This window comes from Fragaria vesca, linkage group LG5, assembly GCF_000184155.1.
Source record: "Fragaria vesca subsp. vesca linkage group LG5, FraVesHawaii_1.0, whole genome shotgun sequence".
NCBI classification, from domain to species: domain Eukaryota; kingdom Viridiplantae; phylum Streptophyta; class Magnoliopsida; order Rosales; family Rosaceae; genus Fragaria; species Fragaria vesca.
In genome coordinates, this window is record NC_020495.1 from 3,951,960 (window position 1) to 3,964,065 (window position 12,106).

General features: G+C 38.5%; 2 protein-coding genes across 2 annotated transcripts; both read right to left on the minus strand.

The window, feature by feature from the left end:
• Positions 1 to 7,043: 7,043 nt before the first annotated feature.
• Positions 7,044 to 7,472, minus strand: LOC101312640. The gene has a single exon (XM_004300908.1). It carries the CDS (start codon positions 7,470 to 7,472, stop codon positions 7,044 to 7,046), a length of 429 nt encoding a protein of 142 aa, XP_004300956.1.
• A 1,236-nt stretch (positions 7,473 to 8,708) lies between these two features.
• Positions 8,709 to 12,046, minus strand: LOC101304187 (lipid phosphate phosphatase 2-like). The gene is made up of 9 exons (XM_004298987.1): positions 11,809 to 12,046; positions 11,440 to 11,621; positions 10,903 to 11,124; positions 10,715 to 10,802; positions 10,506 to 10,615; positions 10,303 to 10,396; positions 9,843 to 10,031; positions 9,665 to 9,724; positions 8,709 to 9,331 (listed from the first exon to the last, which is right to left on the minus strand). Exons 2-9 carry the CDS (start codon positions 11,449 to 11,451, stop codon positions 9,129 to 9,131), a joined length of 978 nt encoding a protein of 325 aa, XP_004299035.1. The 5' UTR covers positions 11,452 to 11,621; positions 11,809 to 12,046; the 3' UTR covers positions 8,709 to 9,128.
• Between the last annotated feature and the right edge of the window lie 60 nt (positions 12,047 to 12,106).

Here is a 12,106-nt window from a genome sequence, read left to right on the forward strand (position 1 = left end):
TACCTGTTCAACCTTACTCGTTGTTTTCTTGCTTCCGCTTGTGTTTAGTAGCTCTGAATACTTTAGAATTTTGTATATTATGTGATATTCAGAAGCGTTAAATTAAGAGTGTAATATGAAATTTTCGAATTAGGGTTGTCCATCTGCAAGGGAGATTTTCTTAATCTTTTCAGTAAATTTTCCTTGGAGGTGGTCCCCGCACGACTTACTCTGGGTTTCAGGGTGAAATTCGGGGTGGGTCGTGTCACCTCCTGCATTAAATTGCCCAAAAATCAAACAAATAAGAATAATTAATTTCAGTTTACCTTCATCAACTTTAGATCGATTTAGTCCTTTTTCTTTCAATTTCATCAAAAACACCCCTCAACTCTCAATTTCCATCAGCCACGCATGTCCAAACCTCCAATCTCCATCCAATTCTTCTGTCAAGTGATGACTTGATATCAAGAAGAAAGAAAAAAGGAAAAATAGACAAATTGCATTCAATTCTATCAAAATCACTAAGGTTAGGGGGTTGTGATGGGAACGAAGATGTGTATCAATATGGGGGAAAAATGGTCTGAAATGTAACTTTCAGAATTTGACTTTCTTTTTGATATCAAGTCATCACTTGACAGAAGAATTGGATGAGAATTGGAGGTTTAGATATGCGCAACTGATTAAAATTGGGAGTTGAGGTGTTTTTGATGAAATTGAAAGAAGAATGACTAACATGATGATCGATCTAAAGTTAATGGGGGTAAACTGAAATTAGTCTAAATAAGAATAAGCCCATAAACCTGAATTCAGCAAGAACAGAAGAAAACGTTCTCACCAAGCTTACCGAAACTCATTTGAAACAGTTTACTTGACTAAATTCTGGCTCACTATGCTTGATTGAAACCCAAACTCCCAAGAGAGGTGATGAGCGAAATCAAACCAAAAAAAAGATAAGCACAGAAACCTGAATTTAATGGAGAGCTCTACCGAAACCTGAATACACCCAAATCCGTCGGGCCACAATCAGACAGAAAAAGAATCGATCAGAAAAATAAAACAGAAAGAATCTAAAAAATAGGAATTCAAATCTAATTACCAAACGATGAAAGTTAATGAAGACGCAAATTGCAGTATTCGGGAACACAAATTCTAGCTCCGAACAACCTGCTCTCCACTTGTTTATCTACTCTGTTTGCTCTATCTTTTTCTTTGTATATTTGGGACAGCTGAAGAAGATGCGAGAAGCATTACCAAGGAAAAAAGGGAAGACTCGAGAAGATGAGTGAAAGAACACTTGGGAGGAAGAAAAGAGAAGTGAAAAATGGGTTTGCTTTGGAAGGTTCATGAGAAACAGAAGCTCTAGAAGTTTCATGATATAGCTAAAATAGAGGTAGCGACGAACCTGCAGACGACCCAACACCCAGGCCCAACACTGTTGACGTGAACAGTAATTTGTGAGTTAGTGTACATAATTTGGTGAACAGTTGATGACGTCAGCTCAAAAAATATAGGGAAAATGCTCATTTAGTACTAATTTAAACCCCTTATTTCCTATTCCAATGAAAATCTTTTTCATTAGCCCATTTCAATATAAGGTGACATTTTTTATGTCCAAATGCATAAATCTTTATGCCCAAATGCACAAATCTTTATTAAAGTCTTAACAAACCATATTATTTTAAGACTGGTTTGCCCTCACCCCTTACATATGCATAGAGAGAGAAAATAAAAGAGAGAATACTTGGCCGGAATCTCACCGGACTCTTGTCACCGGCAGCCGGACTCCAGTCACCGGAATTTTTTCGACCGCAGGACTCCGGTCACGGGAATTTCCCCGACCGCCAGACTCCGGTCATCGGAATTTCCCCTGTAACTAGTTACTGACCCCCAATAACCAGTTACTGACCAGTTAATGACCCCTAATAACCAGTTACTGACCCTTAGTAACCAGTTACTGACACCTAGTAACCAGTTTTTGACCCCCAGTAACTGGTTACTAGGTGTCAGTAACCAGTTACTGACCAGTTACTGACACCCAGTAACCAGTTACTGACCCCTAATAATCGTGTTATTAACCTCTAATAATCAGTTACTGACCCCCAATAATCAACTTATTGTAATAGAAAAGAAGAAATACCAGAATAAACTCGAGTTATTGACCGCCAATAATCAATCAAAACTACAACATGAATAATCAAGTTACCTATCAGCTACAAAAATGTAACCACACCTACCGCAGACCCATGCACCCTCACACACCGGATCTACTCTCTTACCATGCGCCTTCCCTCAACGTACCTACTCCTCCCTCATCAAAACTGCTTCACCTCCCTCACCACGCACCCGACGCCTTCGATCTGGCCATGGAGGCCGAGCGCCTAAGAGAAGACCGACGACCGCCGAGCGTCGAGAGAAGACCGACGACCGCTGAGCGCCGAGAGAAGACCGCCGAGCGCTGAGAGAAGACCGACTACAGCCGAGCGATGACCGACGAGTGCCGAGAGATGAGCCGCGACCGAAGAGCACCTAGAGATGAGAGGAGGTCGGAGGAGAGCGGCGTGCTCATCAGGATGTGGCGGACAAACGTCCCTCAACGGAAGAGGTCGCCGGAGATGGTGGAGGCGAGGATGAGGTTGCCGACGAAGGATCTGTGTGTGTGTGTGAGAGAGAGAGAGAGAGAGAGAGAGAGAGAGAGCAGAGTACGGGAGGGGAAGAAGAGCGAGAAGAGAAAGAGAAAAAGATGAGATTTGTATGAGTTTAATTCTATAGAGGGTAATAATGTCTTTTGCATAAGAATCATTGAAATGGGCTAACAGAAAAGATTTACATTGAAGTGGGCATTAAAATCCCTGTTTTTGGGCATTTGGGCATTTTCCCAAAAATATATATAAGTTCAATTTCATGGTCAAATACTCCCATATATATATTCATGATTCCGGCTTAAAAACTTAATTTTTTAAAAACTCAGTTTTAAATAAGCAACTTCCAATCTGTTTTCTAAAATCGTGGTTATTTAAATTAAAAAGTTATAGATAAACACGTTTTAAGATTTTACCAAACAGAAAATCTATATAAAATTATGATTAAGTGATTTTAATCATCAAAACTCAATACCAAATTAGACCTCAGACTAGCTTGGCTTGAATAAGATCGCTTGCTCCTGTACATTATTTACCTACCGATCGATCGACAGGAGATTCTTGTAGTTGGCACATATGTGAAGGCCCAGGAGAATTTCGTGCTAAGGCTGAAGGACTACAACTATAAACACATAAGACAAATCTTGATGAATTCATACTCTGCAAACTATTAATTTGAATAAGTCATCTTCATTTGCCCTTTTGTTATCTGGTTCTAAATGTTGCACGAGTGATTCTTCATATCTTGTTTGTAATGCCGGTTTAAGGAAACCCAAATTTGTAGCAGCGAGGATGCATTTTCGCGGGGAACTTTTTGTTTGAGAAACAAAAAATTGTTTGATATGCCTTATTACTAAATGTTCAAACTTTATTAATTGATAATGTTTATATACGAAGGGGTACATAAACCATTACCTCGTCTATTCACATACAAATATCTGTAAAAAGAACATCCTTAATAACATCCTTGTAAGTTACATATCCATTGAACTCATCTTCTTTTGGTAAATCCCCAACTCTAGTTTACCCCTGGCGGTCATCTTTTCCACTCGAACCCGATATCCATTAGCTGCTAAAATCACATATGTATGCTTTCCAACATTGATCTCACGTTCTATTTACTCTTCCTACTTGTATGTAACATGCATGAATTCATATTATATATGTATATTTTCTATAATATTGATTGTACAATCTTTTTACCCCATTTAATTATTTCCAATATCTCAAGTATCATGAGCGGCTAAAATCAGAGAGTAAAAATCCAAATGTTCTTCACACATTTTAGCAGTGTTCATTTCTCCAATGATGCCCACTCGTACTTAAGTGTAGTAGACCTTCCTATTATATCATCTCTGGTCACACATAAGTAGTAGTTCATAGCACTCACAATATAATGAATTCGATCACCAACACGAAACAAAATCAACTCAAAATATCGTGGTTTGGGACATATAACGAGCATGAGTGCATGACAAGTACAGAACTACATATATGGTCATTCCACTAAGGATTTTTTTTTTGACATATATGAAGGATTGAGCATTAGATCAACTTTTCAATCACAAAATCACATCTTCACCGTTCACTTTATAGGTTTATATGAATAGATCACTTGTGCAAAATTTCATCTAAATTGGTGATTGTTAAGGTTTCGAACTAGCTTAAATCAATGAACATATCAAATATGCCAAACCTGAAATTTAAGCTTAAAATCTTAAATAAAGGAATGAACAAATTTAAGGAATCAGATTAAGTATACGTATTTGCACGTATACGTACACCGTCATACAATTTGGGTGATGCATGCTTCAATAGGCAGCTAACTGGCGAGACGCTGCCAATCTCTTGTAGATCTCCAAAACCAATCTAGTGTCAACGGCTTCCTGACGGCCGCAAGAAGCCGCCACCGAAACAATCTGATCTTGTATTTTCGCCACCTTCTTTGATCCTCCTGCAACTCTTCTGGCGCCACCAACGTTGCCCGCCATGCGAACCATCATATCGACATAAGCACCATGAAACTTGGCCAAGAGCGTTATTGGTGAAACAAACTTGATCAATCGGAGCTTTCTGATCTTGAAAAACCTAGTAGGACTAGTACTCCCCCCAGTAGCTCCACCACCGAGCCTCGCAACCCTCATCTTCTTCTTGCTGATTACATTCAGCCTTTGGTACCTTCTCCTCCTCCAATACCTCTTCAAGTTGTCGTAGTAGGAACTCGGAACAATCTCCATAGTAGTTTATCTCGGGCTGCAACTATGTCTGCACTCTTGTACGTCTTTGAAGCTTAAAAGGAAGTAAGGATGTTTGAGAGTCAATTGGAGATAGATAGGTGTGTGAAGAGAGAATGCAAGAGCGGGTTTATATAGACGCATGTAGATGGAAGAACTGGAGGTCAGTTGGCCTTGGAGTTTAAGACATGGTCAATACTCAAAACAATACCTGTGAGACCAGTCAAAGAATACCAATTCTTCCAATAATTGAATAACGTATAATAATATACAGAATGATTCTGCTTAATTAATTTGTTAATAAATCCAATTGATAGCATAATCCTTTATATCCTTTACCTAACCTCCATGGTCTAATTCAAACTGAATAATAGGACTCTTGCTCTGTACGTATACGAGCTGAAGATCCTTGCCTTGCAGCTGGGATAACAAGTATATATAAACATAAACGTCGGAATGTAATAATATACTGTACAAGACGTAATTTGAATGAGTCATCTTCATTTGTCTAATCATCAATCACTTTTTCGTTTTTGTTCCTCAGTGAAATTGTGTTGCGTGCATAAATGATTACAAATGGAATCAGCTTGTTCTTTCAGGTCACTCTAGAGTGCTTTAGTTACTGTGCTTATGTACATATACATGGAGGTTGTGTGCTGGGTCTCTTGAATAAGTACGTTATAATGAGATTCTTAATTAATGACTAATTGCAATTAATGTTTAATATAAATTGATCTTGTTTATACATGCAGTTTGATTCAACCCTCGGCGGCTTAACCCTCGGTTTAACCAATTACAACATCTAATTCGTTCTCAAGCTATCAACATAAGGAAGTGTAGACCAAACTCATGCTTTTGGATATATTGTATTCTTCATTTTAAAAGAGCTTAACAAAATCAAAACTTCAAACCAAATTAGCAAACTCTCTCTGCCCCTCCTGTTCACTGTGAATTAAATATGAAGTTACCAATTTTTAGTAGTTTCAAACATCTTATATTATTGTCAACCTACTGTCGTACTTTCTAAAAATGTTTATAGTCTCGAAAAATTCTGCTATACCGTGCAAATTTCATGACCAAAAGTTCAACCAACCACCAGTGGCGTAGCCACATGAGTGTGAGAGGGTTCAAATGACCTCTCTCACTTTTCCATACAATCCATGATAGGTTGATACAATCACACCATTTTCATGCTTATATTACATAATTAGTGTAAAGTTTGACGCATAGACGAATTAATATTACATGCTACCTTACAATCTGAAAAAATGACTTAAACTATGAACGATCATCATGGATATTTTATATACTTTTTATTTAAGTTGGTAAGGGTTGAGCGATACAAACTACTCGAATGTAGACGATGTAGGAAGCACTAAATTTTGACCCTCCTAGTTTATTTTTCTGGCTACGCCACTGCCAACCACCACCCCCTAGCCTGCTGGACAACCTCTTTTAGTCATAAGGCATGCCGCATGCTATACCGAACGGCATGCCGCATGCTATACCGTTCGGTATAGCAGATAAACCCGTTAGTCTCATAGAGAAACAAAATAAACTCAACAACCATTTCATCCCCATCTTTACTTTATATTGAGTGGAGGATGGCATTCATGCACTGATTTATATATATTTCAGTCACGCAACAAGTTAATTTTTTTTTTTTCTTTTCATAATAGAAAACTCTATTAAAAGATCACAAAGATTGGATAAAATATAAGAGACATATAAAGGCCCCAAAAAAAGTAGCATACGTGCCTTAACTCGTGCGTAATTCACCACATAAACCAATTCAGCTCTAAACTTGTGCGTTGCAACAAAATTATATCATCACACCAAGAAAAAAAACCTCTACTATAATTCACAGAAAGGCTAGTAACTTATATATCTGCCCAGCGGTTAATTAGTTGGTTTAGGGTGATGATTGGCCCAAGAAGCACACTAATGGAAATAGTTACATTCAAGTTAGATAGTATAGACTGAAGCCACAACCATTTTCACATTAAAAGAATTAGCAACAATTGCTGTAACTACAAGAGTTTAGAATCACAGCATGAAGCCTGACTAGTATTTTTCACATTTCTACCATTTTACCAGTACTTGTACATTATGTGAATCCATGTTTCTAGTAAGAAAACGAAACAAATATGAATTGTCGAAGTTGCAGTAAGCAATTGATTCGCTCAAGATCTCAATACGCATCTGCTAATTGGCGAGAAGCTGCCAACCTCTTGTAAATCTCCAAAACCAATCTAGTATCAACAGCTTCTTCGGAAGCTGCCATGGAAATCTGATCCTGCATTTTCGCCACTTTCTTTGACCCTCCTGCAATCCTCCTAGCACCGCCAACGTTGCCGGCCGTCCGAACCATCATATCAACATAAGCACCGTGGAGCTTGGCCAAGAGGTTCATCGGTGTAACATACTTGATCAGTCTGAGCTTTGCTGTGGTTCTGACCCTCCAAGACCGCCGAGTAGGGCTAGTGCTCATCCCATTAGGTCCACCACCGAGCCTTACGACCCTCATCTTCTTCTTGTTGTCACCGTTCAGTCTCTGGTACCTTCTCCTCCTCCAGTACCTCTTCAGGTTTTCGTAGCAGGTAGTCGGAGCGATCTCCATACTGTAGTTTTCAACTGCTCTAGAAAGCTGGCTAGGTCTGCAGCCTGTGGAAGTTGCTTGTAAGAAATGAAGAATGTGATATTGAAAGTTGAGTGTGTGAAGAGATAGCAAGGAAGAAAGGGTTTATATAGGAGACTTCGAAGTCGGATTAAGCATGGTCATAAAGGCTTGGTCTTGGAGTTAACTTCTGAGAAAGAGAATCACAGGGTTTCTGTTACGAGTGAGAAATGGTGTGCTTGGTCAATAATGTCTGTCTACTATAGTATTCATCCAATAATTGAATAATGATAACTCTATCTAGCTGATCAAGTATGCTTGAGCTTATATTTGACTAATATATATATCCAATTCGTGGTATAATCTATCTATATGATTAATAAAAGGTGTCTTTAATTCCATGGTTCTATGCTCTAATTCTGACTCCAATATGACTATTCCGTACATATCAACAGAAAGTGGTTGCTTGGCAATAGGTGCATCATGATCCAGAAGAACTAATTCTATGCTATTTGAATATCTAAAACTGCACGTTTCTTCATAATCTATAGACTATTTGAATGAGTCAGCTTAACTTTTGTATTCTATGTTTCTATTCCCAGGAAATATGCTATGAATAAATCAGAAAGGAAGCTTGATCTGCTATTTTCTGTGGTTCTCTTATAAATCAAAATTATTGAGGGATTATTGCAAATTGCAGCCTTTCATAGAACGAATCCCTCATCAATTCATTTTAAACAATTCTTCTCTCAATCACCAATTAGGTCTTGATAATCCAGTTTGTTTAGCATATCATTTTCATTCTTTTGAACAAGTTTGCGGTATCCGAAAGTCTTAATAGACCCAAGGATTAATCCGTTGGAGGTCCAGTCAACCAATAGAGCATTACAGCCGCTCCTCTACCCACTTTTGAACATATCATTTTCATTAAACAGCGAAATTAGCTTGATAATGTTGCCGCCCACGTGCTAGAATGAAAGAAAAAAACGATTTAGTTTTCAACACTAACAGTTTCTTAGAGCCTTAGAGTTCGTCTGAAATAAGAAACTCCTTTTCTTTACTATGACAAAATTTACTTAATAACGGAAAAAAAAAAAAAAAAAAAAAACTTTAGACAAAATCTAGGCTAAACATGCTTATGGAAATTAACACATGGTTGACCGGAGTCCAACTAGATGTGAAATGAGAATTGGCAACTTCCCAGATTCCAAATACGAGTAGGTAGGTGAGAGACAAGGTGAGAGTAATGAAATCCTGGGGTTTGTTTCTTCTCCTTGGCACCCAAGTTCTGGAATATGTAGCCTATCAGTGAGACCAAAATTAAGTCTGGGGTGCCTTCTAGATATTACATGATTCAAACAAACATATAATCGCAGTGTATCACGTGTATGTGTCCAGACTTGAAGACTCTTCACTCTTCACTCTTCAGAGTTCAGACAGACAAGCATCTAGAAACAATGTAATATGAACATCAAGAAAAATCCTAAATCGAATCAACTAATCATACTTAAGCGATAAAGGATGGTCCAAATACGCTATGGATTATAGATTTCAGAACATGTAGTGAAACTCAAAACATCCACGGATCCTAGAGTATGAACATCTATCTGATCACTAACTCTTTACTTCTTTCTGCAGTCGCGTACTCACAGCCTAGAGCTAGTGTATTCTCCCACCATTTAGCATGGGGTTCGTGTCTCCACTACTGGTTTGACTATGTGATGCTTCAACAACCTGCTGATGATGGATGTATATACTCTCGAGTTCTGCTTGCTGGACATTAAGATTATTTGCATTGGTGGACAGTGGCTGAGCATTTGCAGAGTCTGCCAGCATCTGAAAGTACGCATGAGGTCCCCAACCTGCCCATCCAATTAGGAAAGAAATATCAACAATGATAATGAACTGCAGAGGTCAGATATTTAACTTAGTTCCTCAAATAATTATTAACTGTAGAAAATTCAGTTTTCTGTTGAAGGAAAACAAAACGCTCATGAACTCTGTAGAATCTGAATACCAAGGCAAGGAAGAAAAGGGCAATGTTTGGCATCTTTACGGCTTCTTAGTTCCATTAGCACATACCAATTTCAAAATTATCAAATCCCATCCACAAGGTAGGCAAAGGGTAACACAGGACAAAACAAAAGCTTTATAGTGAAAATAGACTAGAAAAACAAGTCTCAAGCAGTGCATACCATCAGTGTCATATGGCGGTGGAAAGAATTGCAAGTAACAAAATGAAGAAACAGTGACTCCTGCACCAAAAGAATGAATTCCACATTATAAGAAATGAAATTAAAAAAAAACCTCAACAAACACTACTTTTTTCTGTAAATATCTTGAAAGTGAGATTCCATAAGCAGGCAAAAGTACCTAGTAGACCTCCAGCAAAAACATCTTGCCAGTGATGCCAGTAGTCATCAACTCGAGAAACTCCTACCATAGCTGCAAGAAGCAATGGGGCAAAAACAATACAGAGTTTTGCAACATGCCCCTTACGATCAAACACCCTCACTTTCCCTGACAAGTACCATGCAAGGAAAGTAAGACCTGCGAAGGACCCTGCATGTGGAAAACCAGAATGTCTGTTCAACTAATCTTGTGGTTATACGGATAAGAGAAGAAAATATCAAATGAGCAAGCCAAAAGTCCAAATATATGCACTAGAGAATAAGATGGCCGGGCAGCATACCCAAACCCCCATAAAGCATGGTATTATGAAAGAGGAAATCTGGGAGAACATAACATGTGTCCTAGAGAAATGGGGTTGGATATAACACACAGAAATCCCTAATCAGCGTGTACAGTTTCAAAAAATTATTGAACTTCTTACATGAAGTATGCCCACTTGGGAAGCTTTTGTGTCCTTCCTTAATGACACTCTTCTTTCCAGTACACATGACATTCTTTGTGATACGATCAAACACCTGGACATGGATTACTTGTATGTCATTGTGTGTACCAAGAATTAGCAGTGCAGGTTTATGTCAATAAAATATCAAAAGATAGAAAAATTGAAAATGTTAGAAGTCCCACCCCTTTTCCATCAGGGAAACAACGCCAAAAGAAGTCTGGACGAGGTCGTCCAACACCATCTTTGATTGCATCGGTTAAAACAGCGGTTATGAAGACAGAAAACAGAAGGCCTGAGAATGAACATCAAAGGTGGCATTGATATCATGATAACACAACATGCAAATCTACTGTCCAAGATATGAACCACGAATGAATGACAGAAGAATTACCTAAAATGGCATGGTGTAGATCATAGACATCCCTTCTGATGAAGTAGTAAACAAGAATAATGGCAAGAGGTAACAGTATTGCAATTATCTGTAACCAGAAAGTTAAAAATAAGACACGAGACCCTCATGCGACTTTACTTTATTAGCACTTCTATCAGTGATATTATTTTCTTGCAACCAAAACTTACCGGAACACTCCAGACGGGAACCGTATTGTCTTTCAGAGGGTATTTCAAGTCTGTCATCATATCCTCTCCAACAAATCGGTGAAAAGGCTCTATCAAGTTCAGACCAAGATCTATGGCTGCAAGAACAACCAGAATGATCCAATCATGCATATGAAACCTCGCCACTTGCACTCCATGAGACCTTACGGTGTGAGAACCCAACAGAATCTCCGGCATTTTCAACTAACCAGGAAAAGAAAACAAATTAAAAACGGTAAAAGCTAATTGATGGGAAGAGAGAAAGGTGAAAGTAGTACAGTATCAAACAAATATAAGAAGCAATAAACCACTGCTAGCTTAGCGGTCTAAATTCTAAAGTTTCCTTCAATATGCAAAAATTTGTGCCGCGATCTACAAACAATCAATCAACTTATAATCACACACTGCTTAGCAACTGAAAAGCATCATAAACAACTGTACTATCTAATACAAAATTATGCACTAATCCTACCGAAAACAAAAGATTCCGAAAACTGATGAAAAGAAATCAGAAATTACTCTCACTGGCATTTCGAAAGAGCAGAAGCTTGCTGCAGAAAACGATTCAGAATCCACCTAATTTCGACGAAACTTATAAACCGAACAATCTCAAAACGTCACTACCAATAAAGCCGGCACATAATCCTAGCTCAGATAAAGCCTAACCGAGCAGATTCAACCGAGTTGATTGAAAAAGCTACCTGCAATTTCGGCTTCTTGTATATATTTTAGTTCAAATTCAAATTCTAGGCAACCAAACCCTAACATCGGGACAAATCAAACCAAAATGAGCTGCACATGCACACGGATTTCAACGCGCATAGAATTTGTGTGTGTTAAGCATAATGTGCATAAAAAATTACAGCACTAACTAAGAGAGAGACTTACGAGTAAAACTTGTTCGCAATCGAGCGAGTCTGTGACAGAATGAGCGATCGAGACTTCTGGAGTGGTTTTGACAGCGATCAGAACGCGGTGGAGTGGATTCCGATGACGGAAAAGCGCGTGCAGCGAGTGAGCCGGAGACAGCTTAGCTGGTGGAGAAGTCACTATCCGTTAAATCTCTACTGTAGAGAGGAAGAAGACGACGAAGAAGAAGAAGGTGGAGGAATTCGAAATGGCTTGGAATTTGGGGGTGTTGATTTGTCTGTTACTATAAGATTCAAAGCTAGTATTTAAGCCTTTT

What these genes read in the sequence shown, in the direction of transcription:
- LOC101312640 (XM_004300908.1), bottom strand. Translation starts at nt 7,472, where the DNA reads ATGGAGATCGCTCCGACTACCTGCTACGAAAACCTGAAGAGGTACTGG.
- LOC101304187 (XM_004298987.1), bottom strand. An exon ending in TCTACACCATGCCATTTTAG is followed by an intron (nt 10,616 to 10,714) that starts GTAATTCTTCTG and finishes GTTCATTCTCAG; the next exon opens with GCCTTCTGTTTTCTGTCTTC. An exon ending in TTTTGCTGGAGGTCTACTAG is followed by an intron (nt 9,725 to 9,842) that starts GTACTTTTGCCT and finishes CTTTTGGTGCAG; the next exon opens with GAGTCACTGTTTCTTCATTT.